Below are 26917 nucleotides of genomic sequence, written 5' to 3' on the forward strand. Positions count from 1 at the left end.
AGTTTGCAAGGTCATGTATAAAAAGCAATGCAACTTGGAAACATACTGTGAGCTTTATTATTTCCTCCTGTGGATTATGTAGTACAGTGAATATTATAATTTTTTTTATAAGAAAAATAAATCAAAGCTAAGGAGCATAAAGGAATACTATTACAGCAGCTTGTAAGCAGCATAAGCAGGTTGAACATTATCATTGAACTTGTTCCAAAACATTACCCAAAAAACCACCAATATTTTCTTAAACCTGTTAAGATGATTTACATGTATTGTTTTGTAATCAGTTACAATGGACCAAATTTCTCAGTTGATTTCAATATAGCAAGAGAGATGTTTTGCCTCTCAATTTTTAGCTGTTATAATCTTAGCAGGAATTATAATGTTGGACATTATTTCTTCCAAGAGAACAGAAGATGTGGTTCAGCACCACCCTACCCTCGTCTAGTTGACTTTGCTGTGAGAGTCATTGCCTCTAAAGCGATCTCTCTGTGTCCATTGGCAAAGAGGGAGATACAATAAATTGCCCCTGGGATGCCCTTCTAGGGACCATAGGAGTGCAGCCTGTGTGTGTGTGTGTGTGTGTGTGTGTGTACACCCACACCATCCTTCTGTTGTGAAAAGAAAGTTCATGGTGATTTGCAACATATTAAAAATAACCAAAAGAGGTTTCACAGAATGCGTAACAGTGGCATCTAAAATATGGAGGTGATCAGATGACAATACACAGTACATTTCAAATTATTATTAATCATCAATAATTATAAATGATCAATAATAAATTCAGGTGGAAAGTAGTACAGCAGGAGTTGAAAGGTCCTCTGGTTTCTACCTACCCAGTGAAGTAATTTCACAGGCCTGTGAGGCAGGGATTAGTCTTTTGGAGGCAGGGCTTTCCTCACTTGCTTTAACAGCTATTCTTGATTCTGCTATAATCATTATTATTAACTTGTGAGTATCTTAACTCGTTAATATGATGAGCTTAAGCAATGCTTCATATTTCTGACTCCGCATAAGTGGAAAGGGATGGGGAGCACCTAGTAATGGTCAGCTGAGTCACTGAAACAAAAGTACAAAGCAGTGTAAGTACAAGTTTGCAACCTTTATTTTTTTAATGTTAATTTAGTGGAATCAAATGAGGTGTATACTAGTATACTGGTCATCTATAAATGTAGGTAAAGTTGACCATGTTTTTATTATATGCATTTTATTATTTTGTGTAAAAATGTATTATAGCCTTGTAATGAAAAAATATGGGTGAGTGGGTGGATGTTGTGCATCCCATTGACAATGACAATGATGACAAATTTATATACCACTTGAATCACTATATCATTTGTTAAAATTTAAACTTATCCCAGAATGGCATAGAAAGCGATTAAACTGAGCATATTTAAAGTACTGATTTGTGGAATGTAAAGCAGATAGAAAATATGCATTGGTCCGAATTGTCTTGTGCTATATCTTCAGTCACTTGGTCTTACGACCCCTTTCATGTTAAAACGCAGAGCACAAATAGCAAAGAAGAGCCATGCAATATATGCAGTTTAGCTAGTACAGTCAACCCATTGAGCTCTTACACACAGAGCTTTTTTTTTGTTTTTAAAGCTACCTGGTCAGAGATATTTGGGACTGTATCTGAGAAACAGTATATAGCCTGTCTCTTGTCAGGGTGCCCTGATAAATTCATCAAAAGAGGATGAATTATAGGATGTCTCAAACAAGAAAAAAATTACACTATGGAAATACATATATTAAGAGTTTTAGGGATTCACACCTATACTGAAACTGATTTCTCAATGGTATTTTAAGAATTCCAACATAGGGATAAGGAAAGTTCTGCATAACTTTGTAGATGGCAGAATGAATGAGAAGCATTTATTTACCAATATCTGTGTTTCCCACTGTTTTCTTTCCCCTTTACTACCCTTGCAGCATTCTCTTTGCCGACATTGAGGGCTTTACCAGCCTGGCCTCCCAGTGTACTGCCCAGGAGCTGGTGATGACGCTGAACGAACTCTTTGCCAGATTTGATAAACTTGCAGCTGTAAGTTTTCCCTCTTCCTTCTGCTTCCCCAAATGTATTATAACGGTGCCTTTCGCATGATGTTGCTTTAGACTTTTGCAAAAAAATTCATTGCCTTAAGCGGCAGACTGTTAACATCCTGAAGTAAAAGTGCTTATTTTTCTTCTTATTGTTTTGCAGGAGAATCACTGTTTACGTATAAAAATCCTAGGTGATTGCTATTACTGTGTGTCCGGGTTACCCGAGGCAAGAGCAGACCACGCGCACTGCTGTGTTGAAATGGGAATGGATATGATAGAGGCTATCTCGTAAGTACCAAGCACCACAGGGAGGGGCAGTGGATAAATAACAAATAGATATAGATATTGTGTGTGTGTGTGTGTGTGTGTGTGCTTCCAATTAATTTTATATCTTATAAATCAACATGATTGTTTCATACCAGCAAGTCAAAATCTAGCTGAGACCAAAGGTTTGGGTGGAATAGGAGAGAGAAAGCTTCTGGTACTGGGGGAAAGCCCCAGATACAAGTGCAATAAAGAAGACGGGGGGGGAGGGGGGACAGGACATTGTTCCACTTGCAGCAGCTGTGGTGTGACCCACTGAGTACTTGTCATCCCTGCACTATACATGCAGCAACGTGCTTGTGCAGCTCTTCAGCACAGGGAAACACAACACTAGAGAATATTTACTTGATTTGTCAAGTGCAAAAAAGAAGGAAACAAATGTATGAAGCAAATGTCCCCAAAGAAGGGTGTATGCTTGAAATATCAATATGATGAATGTTTAAGGAATTTAAATATACTGGAATTGTGGGGGGGGGGGGGGGCGACCTTGCATTGTCCCTCCCCTTTTGTAGTTCTACTTCCTTCGTGTTGGTTTTTCAAGAAGTCACTTACTATTGTTTGGAGTTAGTAAAGCAACAAACTGACCATGGTGAAGTTTTTGGTAGACAGATCCTCAGTGCTAATTTACAAGTAGCTTATTAACAGGGGCCTATGGAAGTGCCAAACCTGGTGAATGGGAGAAGCATATTTGGGTCGTGGGTTCCTATTAGGGCAAAGTGGTGGTAGAAACGGTGTGTTGTCACAACTTTCCAAGACTGCATATTCTGGTATACATGTCCAGCACCCATGCTTACATGATGATGCAGCTGGTTCCTGTCATGCAGATAGCAACTATGCAGGGCCCTGATCCAAACTGGGATCAAAGTGGGGAAAAGCTGGTTCCTGTCATGCCATAGACTGGATGCAAATTCCCCTCCGGAGTCTAGGTAAAAAATATTCTCACCAAAGTGAGAATGGCTTGTGCAGATGCTCCTTGTGTCTAGATGGCTGCTGGTGTTACAACTGGAGTAGCTGCAGTTAAAGTTCTCTTTGATCATCTCCTTCAAGTTGAAGGGCAATACATGAAACTAGATTGGTGAGCATGGCAGTGACCCAGCTAATGTCCCCAAACAGCTGTGTGTTAAGATGCCAAACCTGAAAAAGTAAGGACATTATGATCTTTTTTGTTTTATGTTGAACTTCTTTGCCTGAGGAAGAGTCTGTGGGTGGTCAAAAACTTGATATTTCACATGATTGAAGGCTCTGTTAAAGATGTTGAGCAAAATCCCAACAAAGTTAGGGGCACCTTGAACTTGCATATGCAAGCAGTTGATTGTCATCTTAAATCATATAGATTTCTGTATGACATAGAGCAGCAACTTTTCTTTGGATTGCACCTATTCTTTCAACCAATACTTGACATCTCCACAAGGTAAACAATCGGCTTCTTAGTTATCCTTTCAGCTCTTTACATGAGACCTCCGAGTATAGGGCGGTATATAATTTCAATAAATAATAATAATAATAATTTCCACGAAATAGATGCTGAAAAGCTACGAAAGCAAAATAGTGCTGTGTTAATGTTTCACAAGCATAAAGAGCATCCTAAAAGGACCATCAGTTTTAGTGCTTGCCATTCCAGCATTCTGATTTTTATTACCTTCGCTTGTCTGAGAAGCATTCTCTTTTCATCAGAGAATATGGAGGAGGCAGTGAGAACAAAAAGTCTCTCACTCCAGATTTAGCAAAGAGATAAGATTGTTGAATCCTTTTCATCCCACACAAAGTGGGAACCAGGTTTTTCAAAGCTGACAGGGAACAATTTGTAAACAAAAATGGAGTGCACTTCAGTGCCTGTATCGGTGCTTTATATAAAACACACTGCTGCTCTGTGGAAATGCCACAGAGCCTTGCTTGCAGCCCCAGTGAATTAGAGAAAGCACCACATTGTATCAGGGCCAAACTAGAAAAGATTCATAGTGGGATGGGGAGAAATTCTGTGGGATTTAGGCACCTCAGTTGCATTCATATATGTCCCGTTGAAGTCAGTAGGGCTTACTTTTGAGTAGATATGAACAGGCTTGCACTGTATGTTGTCAAGGACAGTATTGAGAAATGCGACAATTGCTTGGCCTGATGTGAGCAGCACTAAAATAAACAAGGACCACAGCTTAGATTCTGCCCTCAACAACCAAGGCTTGATTCACATACTTTGTTTTGCTGTATGCACAAACAGTCCTAGCTATCCTCAGGTACACAACCATGTGGAACACCATAAGATAAAGATGAAAGCAACCTGTTTGGAAGAGTTCTCACTGCATTCATTTTATCAGTCTATTCCTTGTGAGGTAAAAGTTGTGAAAAAATGATGCTGCAAATTTTTAGCAGAATTCGGCATTCACTGTGCACATCACTGATGGACCAACATTGATTATGTCATCAAGAAGCTTTCTCTCACATCTCTGCAGCAATTTTACCCTAAAAATGAAGTTTGTCTTTATTATTAATAAAGCAACCAATCAATGAATAACCATATATGTGCCTTTTTTTTAAAGTGACATGGTATCTGCAGCATGAAGGAAGGGGCAACACTATAACTGAGCCAGTGTTTGATTCATACAAATGCTGTCATACAAATTGTGAAGCTAAGAGAAAGTGAAGGTTACAAGGAGCTCCTATGATTGCACATTATGTTTGAGGGGAAATGTGCAGCCAGTGGTTACACTTTCCCTGAGAGACCTCCTGTGAATTATGTTTTTATGTTGGATTTGTCTTCACACCTAATGTTCAGTATGAGGTTCACAGGGAAAATAAATGTCTGATGTTATCTGATGCCTGGGGAACACTGGTGATCTAAGATCATAGCATCCACTAAGGGCCAACCCCAGCCCCTGGAACGGGTTTCCTAGAATTTGTTCTACGCCTGTTCACCACAAGCCCTAAATTCCTCCCCCTGTTGGTTCCTGTCTGTTTCCCAGTTTCCCCAAAGTTTGGAGCAGGAGAGCTAAGATCATGCAAATGATAGAAAAGTTGAAAACCACTTCTGAGCTCCATGACCCCATTCTGAACAGGGGCCTGACAGCTGTAAAACTCCATGGGAGAGCTGATCACAGATCTCCTGGTGTCACATGTGATTTGTTCCTAATACAGTGGCATAGAAAGCATGTCAAGTACTCTGATTGCTGCACACAACACTATATCAGAACTCCCATGAGTATGATCCTCTCATTACAGATATGCATAGGGGTTGGGGAGAGGCACTGAGGCAGGAAGAATAGAGCTTGATGCTACCTTATGGGCAGCTAAGGCAAGAGGCTTGAATGAAGAACCACTCAACTCGCTCTGCACTAGGTCTATTAAATCAGTAGCTGATCTGAAATGCCACCTTCCCATGTCTGCTAAACCTTTCCACCAGTAAAAGTTGCATTCTGCAAAGAAAAGGCAGAATTGAGGGAAGCAGAGAGCAAAATGCAGTTTCTGTCTACAATGCGGTCATGCTTGATTCATTAGACAATCCGACCCATGACATCTTCTCATTCCACTGAAGTTAACTGTTACTCTCTGTACAGCACAACCATCCTGGAAGTGGCTGAGCTATGGCGGCTCCCCACAGCAGCCATAACATGTCCAGTGACAGCAATCACGAGCAAGCATTTAAGGTCTTTCAAGGCCAAGAGTCGCCTCAGTGGTTTCCTCCTTAATCCCTAGATATAATTTCATTGCAAATTGCTGTGTTCTTCCAAGTAAACTTTTGCCCTAAAAGGCAAAACCCCACAAAGGATTCCAGTGATAATTTTGAGAGCAAGCTTTGTACATCTGAGAGCTCATTAGCATTGGAGCCTGTTGGGAGTAACTGAAGAAGACAGACCTGTATGCTCTGCTGCGGCAGCAGCTCAGCATGTCTTGCTACAGTGAATAATTCACATATGTATTATGTTTCATCTCTGGAACATTTGATGCCCAGTACTCTGTGAATAAATTGAGATCTCTGGAATCTTGCTCTTTTTCTCTTCACAACATGGCTATTATGTTTAATGAGGCTCTGAAAGCTGGCAAGTTATGTCCAGCTTTGGTGTGGAAATCAGAGGCCAGAGCTCTTTGCAGTGCCCCAGATATCCCCCCACCCCCCCAAAAAAACTGCTTTGAACTGAAAGCAAATTGACATCCTTGGCTAACTCCTCCATCCAGTGATTTGTGTTGCTGGTCTAGCCAACCTTCACAGTGTGGTTTCTGCCTTACCTAGTGAAATGTAGCATTTAAGCAACACTGTATGTGTGTGTGTTTACATTATTTTTTAAAAAAACTGAGGACAGTCTCTTCGGTTCAAATGTGTGCCCTCTTCAATGTCTTTCATTCCCTCCCCCTCCTGCATCCTTCTTCAGATTAGTGCGGGAGGTGACAGGTGTCAACGTGAACATGCGAGTTGGGATCCACAGCGGGAGAGTTCATTGTGGAGTCTTGGGCCTCAGGAAATGGCAATTTGATGTGTGGTCAAATGATGTCACATTAGCTAATCACATGGAAGCAGGCGGCAAAGCGGGGTAAGAGAGTCCTCCCTTTGAAGTCTACTGTTCTATTTGATTTTGCTCCAGTAACTTCTCTGCAGCCTCATATTAATACATCTACCCTTTAATTATATTCTTGGATATGGGAATTATGGACAAGCAATTCTACCTAGATTCGGGCAAATTACTAACTTTTGATGTTGCGCTCTCTGTACAAAAGGAGAGATGGGAAATACAGCGTGTCCAAATAAAACCTTCGGATGCCATTTCTTTGCTTCTTCCTGTTCATGTTTGTTACCAAAAAGTGGACTTTAAAATCCTGATCTGGCCCATAGAAATGGTATAGCACAAATGGTGGAAAACTAACTCCTCTTTCTCTGGGTCTGATCTGCCCATGTAGCAGAATGCCAGACTCAGGAGGTGGTGTATCCTACACAGGAAAAGGATTGCTACAATTATCCAAAACTTTCACACTCCATTGTTCCTTTTTTCACAACAGCTTTATATACTAGAGACACTAAAACTCAATCTGCAGAGGTTTCCTTTACTGACCAACCATTCCAGCAAATCCTTTAACTGGAGAAATGTTTATGAAATTTAGAGCTGTGCTGAATGTTCACATGCAAACAATGTAACAAAAACAAGTCTGGTTCAATGGTCTTGTTTGGCATGACACACTAAACCAGGGGTTGTCAACCTGGTCCCTACCGCCTACTAGTGGGCGTTTCAGGGTTCTAGGTGGGTGGTAGGGGGTTCTACGGCACAAGCTGAATCCTCCTTCCATCGAGCACTGCTGGGCGATAAGGAAATTTTACCGTCAAGAAAGATGCATTAGTGGGCGGTAGGTATAAAAAGGTTGACTACCCCAGCACTAAACCAAATGGTTGCACCGTCTGACTAAAACAATGCAACCATGAGGGTTCTTGGAGAGGCCACGTTTTGCTCTTCCTGAGTCTTATTTGCTGCTGTGTCATGATAAGTCAAGGATGTTGTGCTTGTTGTGCAAAGCTGGGCCATTGTTTTCTGCTTTCACTTGGAAACAGAACCTAAATAGGCATGCTCCCCTCTTTTTGCAAAGTGTGAAAGTATTAATAAAAAACACTTGCACACACCATTGCAGCTTAGCCCTAATGAAACTACAAATCATGGTCACCAACACAAGTTGCTCCAATATTTTATTCCAATTTTATTCCATTTAAAATGTTTTTGTTCTGCTTTTATCTCCCAGCTGGAAATTGAAACAGTTAACTACAATACAGGCATCAGTAAAATATGCATGTGCGTGTGTGTATGACTAATAAAACCCCCCACTGTAGCCTCATTAAATTTTCAGTATGTATATGTCCCCTAAAAATTGTTTAAAAAGAGAAGTATCTACCCTTTCCTTGAAAATCTGAAGTCAGGTGAAGGGCCTCTTTGTAAATGAGCCAAGAAGCCTTGACCCTAGCTCTCATAGGGTGACTCTTGACCATATCAAAGAGAAGAGGGATAGTTAGGAGTGGCAGTGAACCATTGCCTGTTATTGGTGATCTGGGGTGGCATAGGTTGAATGGTTGAACAAATAAAATAACAGTTTAGTCAAGGGATACTTATAAGCACAGGAAAACATAGGCATAACGTTTGTTTTTATGTTATTGACCTCTATGTTAAGCACAAAACTGTGGAATGATTATAGTTGCCGGGTAGGATTTCAGTACAACTTGACCATTCCATTGCATGTAATAGTTTTCTCTTCCAGACTGCTTCTTTCTCAGTTCATTCAATGATTTTTATTATTTGGTTGCCTTTTGTCTTCATCCAAGGCGAATCCACATAACAAAAGCTACACTGAACTACCTGAATGGTGACTATGAAGTGGAGCTTGGTTTTGGAGGAGAACGTAATGCTTACCTCAAAGAACATAGTATTGAGACCTTCCTCATTGTACGATGCAGCCAAAAAAGGGTAAGAGTCAACCAAAAGTTATAATAGGTTAATAGTCCAGCTGTGCCATATAAAAAGGTGGTACCATTGATACATACCCATGACAACCTGCTAAGAGGGAAGTGGAAGAGTCCATGGTGTAAGATGGTTCATATTGAATTCATGTTGCTCTCACTATTGAGAGGATTAGATGCTCTCCATTCTTTTGAGGAGTTTATACATTCCATTTTTTTGCACAGTTTATTTGCTGCAATAATAATTGTTTTCAATGTGTCCCCTTCCAGTGAAATCACATTTTTTCCCAGCCTGATCTGAATAATATTTTATCAGAAGTACTGTACTACTGATTTCACAAAGATTTATTACTTACCTTAAATCCTAAAATATGCATCTAGAATTACAGATTTTGGGTGCTTACAACTAAAATTTACTCAGAAATTAACAAATGTGACTAAGTTACACCCATTAATTCAGTGGGAGGAATTCAAGATCACACTAAGACAGTTGTTCCATCAGGGCAAACATTTCAGCTTGCGAGACAAAACAATCCCCCCTCTCCCCCATGTGCTGTTCTGGGAGTTTTCCCAGTCTGCCCCCCCCCCCAGGCAATTAAGGTAAAGTGATGTTTAGAGCAGAAATAGTTCCATCAACTCCTAGGAGTGCAAGTCAATTTTTTCCCCAAGTGGTGTTCTAGAAATCCACCCAGCTGAACAAACAGAATGATTACTGAGATGACTTTCATGTGATCCTAATGCAGCAAGATAATCAGATAATCTTAATATCTCAGACTTTATGAATTTCAGCCAAGTTTGAGTCCAGTTCGTATAAATTTACTCTGCTACGATGTTGCTGAAATCAGTCTAGAAAGCACCACTTAGATGGATTAGAATGATGAAGCCTACATTGCTTTGGGCAAAGTAGCTCAGAGGGTGTCATATATGCATGAACATGAACTGAGTGGCATGTCCACAATTTACACAGCAGAATAGAGAGCTTTAATTGAAATGAAGAAGAATGTGGAACAGAAAGAAGCATAATCAGAGACAGAAAGATGTTAATTTTGTCTTTTATCTCAGCTTAGCACAAAGAACAGTCTTCAGAGCTAACAGCAATGCCTCCTTCTGTACCTTTCCCTATCTGAACCCTGCATGCAGTCTTTCCCTATGCTGTGCTTGCGGTGGAATAAATAGCTTTACATCTGTTCTTTGCTCCGATTTGAGGAATCTCCCGTACGCATAGCTAAAAGAGGCTGATGTTGGTCCATGGTAACACTTAACATTTGAAAGTACAAAAGAGCTAATGACAAGGAACAAAGCGTTTCTAAGACTGCAATCTTGAGTTTCCTTACCATAAGAGGCTTGGATACTTATGAATTGTCCTTGTAAATCATTCAGAGTTTTGGGAGAAACCTTTCCCTTTGTGTAAAGGGGGAAAAACAAACTGTCTGAACATAACGACCTTTATAAATATTTCAGCATTAAATTAGGGAAGCTCTGATTTTAATCTCAGAAGGTTCTTAAAGTAGATTGTTCTTCAGATACTTAAAAATAAATATGGCGCACTCCATTTTGTATCCAGAGCTACAAATCCAGGCAATGACAAAAAAAAAAAAAATGCTACCAATCATTTCCAGACAAATAACAGAAAGTTGTACCCTGAGCTTCAGGACACTATTAAGAAGACAGATGGCCTCGTTTTTAGGAATGGAGCATATATGTTTACAGTTTCAATTTTATATGAGCTGCTAAAAGTTTGCTGCATTTTTCAAGAGAATGGTGACTGTGTTTGTCAGCACTCGAAGTGAATGACTTCATTTGCATAAACTTTTTACAATTAGCAGCAAAGTTGGCAGGTTTGCAAAATGTGCTTTATTTAGCACAAGCAGCTTGGCCTGCAGAAGCTGTAGGCTTCTCCCCCCTCCCCCATACTGTGTTTTATCTGGTGGGAACTGCAACACACCTAAGACAATTTGTGACCCATTGCAAGAGTTCCTTTTATTGACTTGGAGGGCTATTACATTACTTTATTATAGCCATAGATAAGTGTTTTCCTTTTATCTGTTCTTAGCTATACCCCACAGTAGAACTGCCGATAAAAACACCCTCACTGCTACCCCACTACCACCCTGGGCCCTGTGGTTGTAGCTCACAGTAAATCTGGAGAGAGCTCAACCACTAGTCTGAATTCAGACAACATCCTAAATCAAAATACTAAATCAAACCTTTCCTTAGCTTGCCGTGGCATAGCAGCTGCATGCTGTGCTATGGGAGCTCATTGTTCCCCCTAAGGCCAAGGCCTGGTGTAGTGTGACATGTGGACCAGGCCTTTGTCTAATGTCTTTTAACTGGTGCTAAGAGTTGTGGGCTTGTTTGGTTGGTCCCTCCCCCATTACTGTTATAGACAGAACAATATGAAAACAACACAAACAGAATAAAAAGAATACCCTCCAAAACAGAAATGTGAATTAACAGTGCAATTCTGTTTACTGAGTTGCAGCTTTGGGGCAGGATTCAAACAATGATTCCTGCTAGCAGAAGCCCATGCAAGGACTTCTGCTAGCATAGTTGGACTTTCCCCTTCTGTCCTTCCAAGCCCACAGAACTGGCTGGGGCAACGAATGCCTGGAAGAACCCCCAGAACAGGGTGGAGGGGGAGGAGAGCAGGGGTTGTTCCATCTGGCAAGCTGAAAAGCTTGCCCTCACAGAATGATTGCAATTGTGCTAGGTGGAAATTCTCTCTATTTGTTTTAAATAAACAAACGGCTGCATTGGTTTCCTTTGATGTCCTAGAATATATCAGATTAGCCTTTACAAGAGAGGTAGCTGTCCTAACTAAGGCATGTCAGAATGGGTACCGAGGGAAATATGCTATCCGTGCTCATCTGGGCTGGTCTTCCATCTGTCTGCACTGTCCCAGCGATGAGACTAAGAGACCCAGTCCACTCTGAATGTTCTCCTGAGCTGGATTGTTATTGGTATTAGAAAGTAAGGTGAGATAAAAAAAAAAAATGCTGCTCCATTTTCTCCCACATCCTGCTCCAGTGAAGTTAGGACTGCAGGATGTACTGGCAAACCCTGAAATGAAGAAACCTCTTGAAATAATACAAGTGTCTTTCCTAAGTGCTCAAAGCATTTAATACACATTGTTCTCAGTAAGTCAGAAATATGATCGTTAGAGAAAGTTCATGATATGACAGCTCTTATCTGTGAATAGGAGGGTTTTATAATGTAATGAAACAGTTTTAAAGAAAGATAAAAGCTTGGTTTTATGGCAGCTTTTTAGATAACTACTAGTTGCAAAACCCCTACCTGAGCTATAATAAAATGTACAGACAATGTCATTTGTTCATGCCATGCAATAAATATTTAGCTGCAGATTACTGATTTGCTCTTTCTTCCTTTTTTGGCATCTAATGAGATATATTTTTAAAATCTGTAGATGTAAAATCACTTTCAGCTGGAAGGCAGAAATAGACAGACTAGGAATGTAAAATAAATCATTGCGGCTATTTCTGAAAGGAAAAAGCCAGCTAAATACATAACCAAGTGAGTTCATAGTATTATATTTTTAGAAGCACTTGAACCTCACTTTCGGTCATAATGCAGCATTCTCGTACTAGTCATCTGTAGTTGGAGCTCTTCTACATTAAACAGCACTTTTTGGATGCAGAAAAGAGAAGGCATGGTTATCATGGGGTTCAATTCTCCTTTGCTGATCTTTCTGTGATTTGCCATTTATGAATTTTTTGTTTAATGCGGCCATGTTCAAATTCTTCTAACAAATTTTAACCCTAAATGACTCAGGCTCCATATACTTGAAATACTACCTCCTTCCCTATAGACCCTTTTGGGTGCTAAGATGGCTGGAGGGTTCCATGGTGGGATGGCGGCCTGGGAGAGGCCATTATCCGTGACAGCTCCTAAGTTGTGGAGCTCCTTTCCCACACCTTCATCATACAGCTTTCAGCGAGTGCTGAAAATCCACCTCTCCTTTACCATGGCTTTTGACACCTTATTTCTGTAACTTTTGCTATTTTAAACGTTTTATTTGTTGTCACCTGCCAGGGGACCATAGGGTGAAGGGGGTGTAATATAGTGAGTAACATGAGAAGAATACTTATCACAGCCATTCAGTCTTAAAGATTTTGGTTAATATGCTGGTTGAGGATTATAAAGAAGTTAAGACAGGGTTTAGGATGACATATAGCCACTGAAATGTTTCAAAATATAATCTCTTTACTATGTTCTTCTTTCTAGAAAGATGAGAAAGCGACAATAGCCAAGATGAATCGTCAGCGCACTAATTCCATTGGCCACAACCCACCACACTGGGGAGTAGATCGCTCCTTTTACAACCATCTTGGCAGCAACCAAGTTTCCAAGGAGATGAAAAGAATGGTAATGCTGTTCAGTTTTATGCAGCAATGTGTTGCTGTTGTGTGTGAAGTTTGCGTGTGTATATGTAAATATATATTCCTATATTTAGTCTATGGTGGCTGTGGCATTACTATGTTAGGGAGCAATTGAGGTACAAATCAAACCAGATACAACATGCTCTATAAACCCTGAGCTCATAAACAGTAGTTCAAACTTTAAAGAACAACAACAAACAACCCCCAAGTAATACTGTTTCTAAAAAATAGTGTCCTTTACATAAACTGTGAGGACCAGCCAGAGGGTTGGATTGTATCTCATCAGTATCTGCTGCTGGGCTCAGGACTGACTGACGGCAGCAGTAGGAAAAGACTGGTACAACCCAAATTGCATCAAACATCTGCTGCTAACCCTTATCCTAGACAAGGCCATTCTTACTATACAATCTGAAAGGTAAAGTAAACTGTGTAATTTACCTTGCATTTTCGGGGGGCGGGGAGTCCCACAAACAGCACTGTCTAAAAGGGAATGCGAAATGGCTTACTAAACCCTATTATGTTTCTTGCAAAGCAGTCTACGTTGGGTCTACCCTGTCTAATCTGTTTTTAATTTATTTCTGTTGTTGTTGATCTCCCTCCTCCCCCAGTTAGACTAAGCAAGGGTTTCTCACACAATGATGATGAGGCAGAAGATGAAATGCAGAGCTCTTCCAGATGACCTGTTGATTGAGCATTCATCTTGATTTGCTTGGACAAATCTTAGGGAGAGGTTAGACTATGTCTGGTCTTTACTGAAAATTCATTCTGATTAGTTTGCAAGGCGGTTATTTGAAAATGAGCATTCATACTCATTTGTTTGTGTGGCAGTCATACTTCCCATTAATCATTCATTCATCCCTGTCATTTTTCTAACCATGAGAAGTCCACTTTTAAAGTGGGTTTGTTGCATCAGGGCAACTTTAATCCAGTTTAATTGTGCAAACCTAATTTTCCAGTATGTGCTTGAATCCTTTTGGCAAAATACCGGCAGTCTGGAGGCAGCCTCAGCACAGAACAACAATTAAAGGGAAAGTTTCACATTAAAGAATAAGGAGTACTTTCACCAACAGCCCAAAGTTCAGTGTTAAAACTCCAAAATGTACTGTGAAAGTGGCTTGTGGGCTTGACTACTGGGGAAAACACAGTACTTGCTTCAGCTGTATAATCTGCTGGTCAGACATGAAGCAGGAGCCCCTCACCCATCTTCAATAGAGGTATTATTGCTTAGCTGGGCAATGAGTTTGGGAGCCTAAGGACTGCCAAGAGTGGCACTGTCATTCAAAGCTCAGCCCAGCCCCTTTTAAAAATGAGAGACACCACATTCCTGGGTGTAACCCACCTCTAGATGAAAACATAAGAAGAGCCTACTGCATCAGGCTAATGACCCATCTGGTCTAGCATCCTGTTGCCACAGTGGCCTACCAGATGCCCGTGGGAAACAGAATATTCAGCAAAATGACTTGAACTCTGTGAGTTCTTCTTAGTGTGTCCTGTGGATGGTCCATAAACCCTTCCCCATTGGGTTGGAGGAGTCAAACAGATATGGAACTTGTTCTTTTGTTTGCCACAGAACACCAGGTGTTTCTAGGGTACAGTGTCCAAAACCAGCTTAAAGTGCAGTCCCCTGAATATTTACTTGGAAGTGATAACACTGTTGTTCAGTAGGACTTACTCACAAGTAATTGGACCCAATTTTGACTGGATAAGTTGCCATTATGGGACGCGGGTGGTGCTGTGGTCTAAACCACTGAGCCTAGGGCTTGCTGATCGGAAGGTCGGCAGTTCGAATCCCTGCGGCGTGGTGAGCGCCCATTGTTCGGTTCCAGCTCCTGCCAACCTAACAGTTTGAAAGCACATCAAAGTGCAAGTAGATAAATAGGTACCGCTCCGGCGGGAAGGTAAACGGCATTTCCGTGCGCTGTTCTGGTTTTGCCAGAAGTGGCTTAGTCATGCTGGCCACATGACCTGGAAAAACTGTCTGTGGACAAATGTCGGCTCCCTCGGCCAGTAAAGCGAGATGAGCGCCAAAACCCCAAACTGTCAGGGGTCCTTTACCTTTAAGTTGCCATTATAGGAAGTAAGTAAGTAAGTAAGTAAGTGGTGATAGTGTGTGTGTGTGTGTGTGTGTGTGTGTTGCAGTATCTAATCAAGACAGGAGCAAGCTGCTTTCTTAGAAAGTGTATATACTATATTTATTCATAGTTTAGTGCTGAGCAGCTTGAATACCCTCTTGGTAGTCATATTGGGAAATTCACTGGGCATATCTTAGCTGTGAAATAGACACTTGCATTCTTTTTACATGTTATTTATATGTTTTGCTCTCATGTTACATTATGATAGATTTATGGAAATTATTGAAGTAAAAATGTAACATTAGAAACAACATTAGAGCAACTCGCAACCAAATTTCTTGCAATACCCTGGTTTAGAGGATGTAGGCTTATCATTCTGCATGCATCAGGAAGACAAACAAGATAATAAATCCTCAAATTACTTACTGCATAGTAGTACTATTGAAAATAAGTAGGCTTATTAACAGAAATGTACCCTGAGGAAAACAAAATATTGAAAAAGCAATATCAGATTCACCAGTGCTTTTTTTTCTAGAAAAAGAGCTTTTTTTAGGGGGATCACTCCAGCACCAGCAGCGCTACAAAGAGTTGCTGGAACTCACCAAAAAGGTGAAGGAGCTCTGTTCTGGTGAGTTCCAGCTGGGGAAAAAAGCACTGAGATTCACTTCTATTTTAGTATTCTTATTATCATACCCACTTGTTTCACATAATGTTCTTTCAAATACCTGTCCCTGAAGTTTCACATATTAACTGTGAATTAACAGAAGGCTTTACCCAATAAATCTGTTTCCTTTTTAAAATAATGGTTCTTTCAAAGATAAAGATACATCTGCACTGCACACTGACTAGAACATGTCTCATATTAAAACCAACTGCACAGCATGTAGGGGAATGCAAATTATGTAATTAACCTCATCCAGGTATGCAATCCTGCATATCCAAATTAAGAACATGCTTTTGAGCCTGCATCTCTTTCAGAATATGGCATGAGACATAATTACCTGTAATGTTGATTCTGTTTAAAAAAAGATGGAAAAAGCAGAGATTTCTACTGGCTGTAATTGAGTTGATCATATAGCACTGCATGTTTTTGCAAACATATTACTATGAGTAATTGTACATTCACTACTATGCAGTTTAACCAGCTTGAATATATTTGGTAATATGGCTTAAAAATGAATGTTGCTGGTGTTTTTTCCCTCCTTTCTTGTTATTTTGCTTTTATGCTCATGCTTTTCATATGCAGTTTTGTCAAGTAGGAGTAGCATAATATCAGTGCAGCTGCAGCCTTTGTTCACATGAAGCCTCTCTTGGCTTTTTGGTCATGCAAACTCACAAAGCATGATGTGATTAAGAGGTTCTAATCAAGCTAGCATGTAATTATAATTAGATGTTGCTTTCAATTGGCGTTAGAAGGGTTCTTGCATCATCCTATTCATAGGAAAAGGGTAGTTGTGCCAAGAGGTGTTATGCATCATGTTGTTAATTAGAGTTTGCTATGTCTAGCTGGTGATTCAGAGGGAAAACATTATTATTTATTGTAATATCAAACTGTGATTTTTAAAAAAAAAAATACCCTCCACTTTGTGCACTGTATGAGTAGAAGACATCTTGAAACGTGAAGATGGCCCAACTTTTCTCTCTTTAACTTACTTGTGAATGGATATTTTGTATCAGGACAAACTGGTAGAGGGTAGCTATGTGCAATAGATTGTGCATATTTGATAAAATCAAAGGTAATTTAATAGATGCAGTTGTTATCCTTGGTATCCATATTAATTTCCCTTGCCTGCTGTTTTAAAATACTTTTTTCCTTGTTTTTAAATAATCAAAATAGCTTGCAAAGTGTGTTTACCAGAGATGATACTGGAATGAGAATGCACATTGCAGGGAACAATGCTTCTATTATTCCACCTTCAACTCTCTGAAAAAATTATCTCTGTTTCCAGCCATTGTTGTCTTTCTTTGTAGAACATCATTTCTTTCTTAACTGTTCTCTCTTTGCTCTTGGAATAGTGAAGACCTGTGTTTTATGATTAATTTAATTCTGTATAGCTCCACTAACTACAAACCTGCAAATCTCTTTGCCCCACTCCTACTTCCCCCAAAAAACCTATGCCAAAGCTGGTACTGTTTCATGTTACAAAACCCAAGTTAGGAGTTTATAATTAATCAAACTTTTCTTAATTATGCTTCCATGCAATTGTGCAATGCACTAGAAAAACCAATAGTATCCATCACAGAAAATTACATACCAAATAAGTCATAAAACAGAAGTTCCTTAGCCTACAGTGCAAAGCAAACATTGCTAAAATAGCAGTTTATCACACTGGGTTAAATAAAAGAGTCTGAGGTCGTGAACATGCACCAGCTGCAGGTATATGAGTAAAATAACTTGCTCAGCACTCTCAGTGCTGTTTTCCAACAGTGGTTATGTTTGGGCACAGTGTCACGCCATAACCCTTTCCCAATGGAACCACCTTGTGGGGCTGCATGGGGTTTGAGGCAGCTGAAGCTGGCTGGTGATCAGCCCCAGGTTTCACAGCACCTCCTGGGTCCCATGTGTGGTTTTGTATTACCTCCCTAGAACAAACCTTCACTTGTTCAGATATAATGCTAACACAGTTGCTCCATGACTTGTTTTCCCGCTGGAGGAAGACAGGAGTAAAATACTTCACTGTCTCTTGTTGCTTTAATTGGTGGGGCAGGTTGCCCCATGTGTGAAAGAGAATCAAGAGTTTCATAGTTGTTGTCTCTTACGTTTTTAATGTAAGGAAACTGCTTATTAAGTTAAAAGGAAATATGACCTTTCACATGAGATACTGTTCTTATCTCTTATCTCCTGTTGTGGGAAGCAGCTCTTGAACTGCCAGCATTACTCTTTCCCTTGTAATTTTACATCTTCATGCTGTTCATCAGACCACAGATAGCTGGCCTACCTGTAGCAACTTCTGGTTCCTTCTCTCTTTTAAGCATTGCTCATGTCTCTGTTTCCAATTTGTAGCTTGGCTTGCCCCCTCATCCGAAATCATCTGTTGTTCCATTCTCCTGAACTTGGCTTTGATTTGCAGCTGTCACTAACCAGCCAAGACTGGACAGCTCACCTACTTTGTTTCCATTACTTTGTTTCCAAACCATTATCTTACTGTCCAAGATTATGTTAAAGTGTGTACTTCCATAAATCCACAGGCCCAATTTTGTTTGTATCTCTCTCTCTCTCTCTGTGTGTGTGTGTGGTTTTTTTTAAGGTGATAATTTGAAAATTTGCTTGAATAAAGAAGTCTCATTTAGATTATCTGAAGCTTTATATGAGGGGTGGGGAACTCGCTCCCCTGTGAGCCAATCAGAAATTATTTCCAGGCACCTCTGAGCCGAGCTTAATGGGTGGGAACTGCTGCTTAATTTTCAATCACCTGACGTTATGATTATGTCAGGTGACCCGTTTTTACATGCATGATTTGAAATTGAACCGTACAGGCAAAAAAACTGTGCTGCAGCACTTCCCACGCACTGACAATCAGCTGTTATTTGGAGCTTGGAAAGTACTGCACACACTGCCAACACTCAGCTGATAGTTGGCATGTAAGAAGCACTGTACAGACTCCGCTGATCCATGGTGCTGGTAAAGCTCCTATTGTCCAAATTCTGCCTTTACGTTTCCAATACCTGATATGACATCAGATGTGGGGCAAGTGAGTGTGACTTGACCGAAACAGTCTGGCAGGCCAAATGGGTTGGAGGTTCCTTACCCCTGTTTTACGTGAACAGCCTTTATGGGTTGCTTTTCATACATAGGTTATATATGTGGAGGGAGAGCAGTGGCAGGCCACATGCCTTGCACACAAAAGATCCCATGTTTAAGTCACCAGTATCTCCAGGTAGGGCTGGGATTTTCCCCTAGGAAATGCTGGAAAGATGCTGCAGCATCATAGACTGTACTGAGCTAGATGGGCCAGCGCCCATGTTTCTTCTTATGTCAATGGCACCTCCAGTATGGGTTTTCCTAAGGAGATATGCTGTCGTTCCCCTTAAAAAGCAACAAATGGGAAGTGTCCTCAGTTGTGAAAGATTCTTCCCTCTTGTAGCAATGTTTGTTGCCATGGTTTCCTTGATGGTGGTGTTGTGGAGTGGGTAATTCTTTTTCCAGGAGTCTCTGCACAGAGCAATTGAGGAGCTGTCTCCTGAGCATTAGTTAGCCAAAGTGGAAGAGATCTGGAAGTGATTGACGTAGAGATTGTGTGCCAAACATGAGTGTGGCCAGAGTCTACCATCAGCTTTAGGAAAACCTCTGCTCTGAAATGCCTTCACTGTTTGTTGCTTTAAGGGTTCCTTTTCCCAGTCCAAACAAAACAAAGTAGACCCAGGACAAGCTAATATTTACCAAGTAGCCAAGAATCATATTTTTGGCATATATCTGTGAGATATACAGAGGAGTTTAGTTCCCACTCTTTTTGGGTGGGGGGGAGGTTGGGAGAGTGCTCTTTCCCCCTTTTTATGCTAGTGTCATGTTTCTGAACATAATCAGGGAGATATTTTTGCAGCAAGATCTTTGCAGAGATGAGCAGTTGCTGTTCTGTTCCCAAGGTAACTCAGAAATTGTTGGCAATTTTGAATATTTCAAGAAGGAGGCCACTGAAGGACTGGTTTGCCCAAGCTTGCTTTCTTTCTTTCTTTCTTTCTTTCTTTCTTTCTTTCTTTCTGAAGATACCTGGTATCTGAAGAAGTGTGCATGCACATGAAAGCTTATACCCAGAACTAACTTAGTTAGTCTCTACGGTGCTAATGAATCAATTATTATTATTATTTACTCATATTGATTGTTTGAATTAATATAAACAAGTTTGATTGAGTTAATCATTCAGAATGCACTAAGCAGATCACTAGCTGGTATCAGTGATGATTTCAGTTTTTTACAAGGTAAACATCCAGATCGACCTACCAATCAGTCACTACTTTAATACATCATTTGTAAGGACACATAGTAAAAAAATGAACCACAGTGCATTGTGGAAGAGTTTTAGATAGAACAATATGATGTTTACATCAGCTGGTGTATGACACAGAAGTTTAAGTGACCAACTTTATAGCCTTTATGTTGAACTTTACAAAACATTTCTATTCTTTGACTCATAACTGATAATGTTGCCTTCTTTTGGCATGACTGTTATCACCGTGATATGGACAAATGGAAATATTTAGTAGGGTAATGGCTCAGAATTCTTCATTGTACTTGAGGTCATTCTGCTAGCTAATTTGTATATATTTTTTTCTTTTCAGGGCTTTGAAGATCCAAAAGACAAGTAAGAGAAAAAATATAATTGATTCCTCTTTATTATAATGAAAAATTTCAAGCTGGCCATCTACAAATTGTGGAGAGGACCTTCTCGTTATAATACATCACCTTAAGTCACAATTTTCCTCATTCAATGTTTATTAGGTTTTGGAACACAATACATAAGAGGCTCCTAAAGCCCATGTGATGAATACATACATAACCATTACACCATCCTGCCACTGGCATTATCTTTTGTTCTTTAGGGGAGCTTTGATGAGCCACATTTTTAAAAAGGTTGCACGTGTAGAAAGGCTCTTAAACTGGGTGTCACCAGTTTGAGAAATTCAAGAATAAGCAGCTACGGGGGAGGGGGGTTAACTAAAAAGAAAGTGAGAGGGAAAAGAAGAGGAACTAACTCTCAGCCTTACCTAACTCACAGGGTCATTGTGATGATTAACTACAGCAACCCTGCATTCCTGAACAACTCTGTTTCAAGATGGACACCAAGCACTGTTTGGTTTCATTCTCTGTGACACATCTAAAGTATTATTTGGAGCACTCCAAACATCTTTTTCACATGGCACAAAGGAAAAATGGAGGAGAAAGTTAATAGGTGGGGGAAGTGTAGAACTCTATTAGCCCTTTCCTGCATAACCTCAGAAGTTCAGGGATGCCACAGATTAACTGCTGATTGTCGCCTACAAGAGCCCTGCAGAGATTGCCTGATGTAAAGTCCTGTAAGGCTACTTCATGTTAAAGGAGGGGAGCACTTGTAGTTCTCTGACTATGAAGGATGTGACTTCATTGCCAATTTGCCAGAAAGGAGATGCTTCTTGATTAGTCAAAACATGAGCCCTGCTGCTGCTGCTGCTGCTGCTTGTATTGTTGCTGTGTAGCTCCTGATCCAAAGATGGGAAGTGGAGGAGGTAGTGACTTAATTATTGATCTCCAGCTTTTGTATCTATGTGCACGTGAGAATAAAAGTAATAAAGAAGGATAAGGTAATAGCTGGATGCCCCATTGTATAAAGGGATGAGGAAATAGGAAGAAACCATCTCTATCACGCCTAAAAAGAAAAATGTTGGAAAAAATCAAGTGCTTTTTAAAGTGTTGAATTCAGGATCTGTATAACTCCTTCCCATTTTGTTTACTTTCAACAAATCTTTGAGATTTAAAAAAATATTATCTCCCCCCTCTCTCACAATTCTTAATTGCTTTCATAAGACTAAAAGCTCTATAAAATGACTGTGGTAAGAGCCATTATACAAAGCTTAATTAAGAATCATTTTCCAGGAAATATGCCCTTCTTTTGCAAATTTATTAACAAGGGTAATTCCCACTAAATGTCTGGGCCTTCTTAGGATCTTTAACATGTTTGTTTAGCTAAATCTTTTACCAGGTCAGACTGCCTCAAATTAGTAATAATCTTTTGTGTTTGAATGAAAGTGTTTTTAGAACATAGATCTTTCTTGTGATATGAAAATCACATATGAAAAAAATAACTTCACTTTAAAGTTTTTTGTCTAATGAATGCCCCAAATTCTACTATTTTTATCAGGAAAAGTTTATACTAGGGATTATAGTACATCTCTTTAAACATATTTTATCTAGATTTATGAACAATAAAACTGACTTTAATAAGCATACCGTATCTAATACTTAGGTTGCTGCTGTCTGTAACCCCAGTATACAAATTAGATTTGTAATGGCATCTGAGGAATTTCAGATATGAGTTATATAAGGCAGGAGTGGGATGGGAGACAGAGAACTCCAAATTTATCACCAGTTGCCTAATTAAGGGTGTTTGTTAAAGCAGCATTTTTATTAGAGATGCCAGAGAAGACCAAGTGAAGTTTGGCTATGAAAATCTGAGGTGAATAATTCAAGATCTAGGCTGTGCAGTTGTTTGCTGCCATTTTATTAAAACGTGGCTTGTGCTAAATGAGAACATTCATGGCACAGAGGTAAAATGGCTTTGAAGTCTCCGGAAAGGATGTGAGGTAGAATGTGATAGGTTCTCTTCCATGTGACATGGGTGAGATTTTTAATGTCACCCCCGCCTCCAAATCAGTGGGTGATATAAAGCACCCTACCACCTATATATATTGATAGTTCCCCTGCTGTCAGGAAGAATGAAGGTGTTGGGGAAGAAGAGCGGTGTCTTGAGGTAGTGGGAAACATTCCCTTAGAAGGGATCCATTCCTTGGGGGACAAACAGTCTTCTTGTGCAGCCCCCCGGGGCACCAACTTAGATGGATTTAAAAGAGAATTGTACAAATTCATGGAGGGTAGGGCTATTGATGGCTGCTAGCCATGGTGACTGTTCTCTGCCTCCACAGTTGGAGGTAGTAACGCTTCTGAATGCCAGTTACTAGGAGCCACAGAAGGGGAGAGTGCTCTTGTGCGAGAATCTTGCTTGCAGGTTTCTCACAGGCATCTGGTTGGCCACTGTGAGACCAGGATGGTAGATTAGATGGTCCATCAGTCTGATCCAGTATGTTGTTCTTATGTTCTTGGAAACAGAGCTAGTTTTAAAAATGTAGAGATCCCTAACTAGATTGCTCATTCATTTCTTAATAAAAGAACTTTAATTTTCTTAAGACAAATTTCAATGATATTTTTAACATGGTTAACTCGCTATCCAAGGCTTATACTATTTCAGTTTTCCCATAGCAAATATTAGATTTTGACTGTGAAAAGAGCTGGAATTCTTTACTTTGGGTGTGATAAATCGTGATAGCATAATACATTTGGTCTTATTATTTGAACTATGAATTATGAACATAAAATCATCAACAAGTTCAAAAAAATTGATACTACCTACCATTCATAAGAGGTGTACAGCAGCCTTGAGGTAAAACTGAATTATTTACCTTTGGGTATGGGGATTTTGATTTTGTTTCCTTTGAGACGGAGCTCTTCTGCTCTACTGAATAAGGTGACAAAATAGAACCTTTTTCCTCACAGGGTTTACAGGGCATTGTTTCTTATCAGATGTGCAAAGATCCCTTGAATGTATTCTGTAGTTATGAGTGTGGCTTCTAAAGAGGTCAGTAATACTATTTCTGAAGGCAGGCAGGTTAATATTGTAGCTTCCCTCTGTAGTTCAAGAGGCTGACAAAAGAAACATAGGTGTTTGTCTTCAGTATGATCTGCTACAGTCAGGTTGACTTCTTTCATATGAAGTCGTCAAATCAGCAGCACTGAGAAAGCAATGTGGTCCCTGCACGGTTGGGTGAGCCCTGCAGTATACAGAAGGACCATTTTTGCAGCTTAGAGAATCCTGAAGGATGTGTGTCTGGGCCACTGCTGTTAGCAGGTGAGGATACACTGCAAGGTACCACTTGTAAATTTCCTGATAGCAAATAACAGTAAAGGGAGATGCTTACTGCAATTCATGAAACCCAAAAGATTGCAGTTTCATAAGTTGTCACTGGGTTCTCCTTTAGGGTCAGCATAATGTGAAGGCTTATAGGGCACTGATGAAGCTTGGAAAGGCATCCTTATGTAGAATTACAAATGCCGCCTACATTGCTGCAGAATAAATTCATGTTTCCAAAATGACAGTAGAATTCTTCCTTCAGACTGTCAGTAGAAACCCAGCGTAGGCTTGCAATAGGCAAAAGTGATGAACTGATTCATCCTTTGGGTGACACATTGTTGAAGGCTCTTCTGGTGTAAATACCCAGGCTGACTGGTCTCTGCTTTATAGGAATATCCAGGAAAGCATGAATCCGGAAGATGAAGTGGATGAGTTTCTAGGCCGCGCCATTGATGCAAGGAGTATTGACCGCTTACGTTCTGAACACGTTCGCAAGTTTCTCTTAACATTCAGGGAACTTGACTTGGAGAAGAAGGTAATATTCCTCAAGAAGAGGTGTGTCTGTGGAGGTCAGTTAAGAATGAAACCAGACAGATGATGGTGACAAATCTGTATCTTTAAACTTTAAAGTTGTAAAATCTGAATCGGTGCAAATCATTTGTAAAGCAAGGGGCATGGTTTAAAGTTCAAGAGAGGCATGTGAATCAGATGCATAGACCCCCCCCCCCAAAAAACCCACTGCTTTTGCCCCCCCCCCCCATCTCTTGGAAAGCTGCTTTCCCCCCTCAGCTCTTTCATTTCCAGTATTGGAGCCCATTGGGGAGAGTGGGTAAAAATTCCCTTTGGTATTCAGCTGAGGTAGAGAGGTTACAGTCTTCTCCCCACACACCTTTTTTTTAAAAAGCTTTAAATTGCAACCCCCAGTCCTCACTTCTCACACAATTTGGGAAGACTTTTTAATGATTTCAGTCTGCCATTGTCATTTGTATTTTGGTCCTCAATAATCTTCTGTTTTTTCTTCTTCCCCAGTCTAAACATCAATACTTAATAAATTTATATTGCCCTACTAAAGAACTTTGGCCTCTTTTTACATACCAATGCTTCTCAGATGTCTCCTAGATAGCAAAAAGCATGTTGTCAGATATGGTGTATTGGGAAACAGTATTTGTACATTAATTTCAGCTGCTTTTCCAATTGCTTTATTGCATTTGGTCCTGGGCCATGAGCATATTTGAACAGGTGAGGAAGAACTGATGAGCTGCTTTTCTTGAAACTTTGCATATATCTACAATGTTACATGAGATCTCAGAATTCATCATTCCTAATAAGAATGCTTCTACACATTTTTTCATAATTTTTCCCTTTTAGTTTCTGAGTTTGTTCAAAAAATTGCCTGCAAGCAGCCCTTTTTTGTTGATATTCTCTAGGAGATGCACTAGTGAAGGAAACCTTCAGCAGATGTTTGAAGAAGGTGATCTTGGCACTGGGTATTTTGTGTGAGATATGTGTCCTCCTATCTAATATATGAATTTGTAGTAATTGCCTATAAAGGTAGTATCAGTTTATTTCCATTTTATAGCCCCCTGTACCACTGTCAAGCTGACAACACAGCAATAAGGGCAGAGGCAAATCTGTTAAGAAATGCAAGATTCAGAAAGGGGCTATAACATGAGAATTCACTATCTAACACATGGTTCCTTTCCTTGCAGTACTCCAAACAGGTGGACGATCGATTTGGTGCATATGTGGCTTGTGCCTCCATAGTCTTCCTCTTCATTTGCTTTGTTCAAATCACAATTGTGCCACAGTGAGTAGATCTTTATATCTTCCCTTGCACAATCCATCTTCCTTTTTACTATCCCTGGCTTCTTTGCACTAAAGTGAAGTAAAATTCTTTCCCATAATGTGTGTCTGTGTGGCAAACTGCAGTGCTCATTGTTGACATTCATTTCCTTTGGTATTGTAATGTAATGTAATATTGGTTGTTACTAATATTATAGTTTATGTCTATTTATTTCTGCCTTTGAGAAATATGATTTAGTCTATTTTCACATAAATATCACAGGAAAAGACCCTGTGGGTGCTTATCTAGGATACTACGCTTTGCAACATTGTACTCTATGCGCAAGTAGAAAACTCAACACCTGCATTCGAAATGAATCATGAACATAAATAACATGCATGCAGCTTTGACCATAACGCCTAAACTTGCTCAACACAGAATACATAATCAAAATAAAAACAGAAACAACCAAATAACTCTCCCCCTTGATCCTTTTCAGCAATGAGGGCTGGCTGTGTCATTTATTCAGAGGTACAACCTCTCCATTTGCTTTTTTTTTAATTAAAGCAATTTTAAGTAGTATTTATTCCACATTGACTCCATTTTTTTCTGATCAACTTGTTTCTCCAGTATCTTTTCCGCAAAAGTTTTTGATACCATTGTGGTATTGACTCTGAGTAGTTTATGCATTTTGGATACTATTTCCCTTACTTGCAAGTGTTATAAGTATCTATATCAATTGTTCAAATTCTGTTATTGATCCAATTGGTTCAGTTTTAACCAAGACTGAAACTAAAATGTGTTATTTGATGCTTTGAAACAAATCACTTTTATGATTACTAATTATTTTTTTTAAATAAGTTATTTCCTGCTTTGCTGTTTGTCCATTGGTACAAATGTTTTAGTCCATGACCTTTCTCTTTCTGCTCATGGTATTGTTTGTCATCTTCTGGATCTTAAAATATTGATGGATAAATTGTATGAGTGGAGTGGTTTTTTATGCAAGTTTTATGGACTACATATTGGAGTTTTGCATTATCAGCAGTAAAGGTGGCTGCAATTCCACCAAGAAGCTGGGTTCAGGAGAGTGACAGGGAAGCAATGTGAGGTGAGGTAAGGGAGTGTGGAGAAGAAAAGGATGGAAAAGTTAGTGGCAGGAAACAAGATGTGGCTGAAGTCACCGTGTCCCCTCCACCCCCCACATATGAAACTTCTAAGGCCTTTTACTGCTGCTTTTATCATCCTGGCTTGTTCTTCTTCGAGGCTAAAGAAAAAGCACTGTG

At 39.8% G+C, this 26917-nt stretch overlaps 1 protein-coding gene across 6 annotated transcripts in view; it reads left to right on the forward strand.

The window, feature by feature from the left end:
- ADCY5 (adenylate cyclase 5) overlaps positions 1-26917 on the forward strand; it is a 174779-nt gene that overhangs the window by 117573 nt on the left and 30289 nt on the right. For all 6 annotated transcript variants that reach the window (XR_014503644.1, XR_014503645.1, XR_014503646.1 and 3 more), the window contains 8 exons: positions 1930-2041; positions 2201-2328; positions 6726-6884; positions 8651-8792; positions 13028-13168; positions 20532-20554; positions 24242-24386; positions 25561-25658. Coding sequence is in view for 3 of the 6 variants with exons in the window: in XM_083405879.1 (XP_083262005.1) it covers positions 1930-2041; positions 2201-2328; positions 6726-6884; positions 8651-8792; positions 13028-13168; positions 20532-20554; positions 24242-24386; positions 25561-25658 (948 nt within the window). In the remaining 3 variants the exon portion in view is untranslated. The remainder of the gene's footprint in view (positions 1-1929; positions 2042-2200; positions 2329-6725; positions 6885-8650; positions 8793-13027; positions 13169-20531; positions 20555-24241; positions 24387-25560; positions 25659-26917) is intronic.

The sequence above is a fragment of the Podarcis tiliguerta genome, assembly GCF_965153285.1.
Source record: "Podarcis tiliguerta genome assembly, chromosome: 1".
Classification (NCBI taxonomy): Eukaryota; Metazoa; Chordata; class Lepidosauria; order Squamata; family Lacertidae; genus Podarcis; species Podarcis tiliguerta.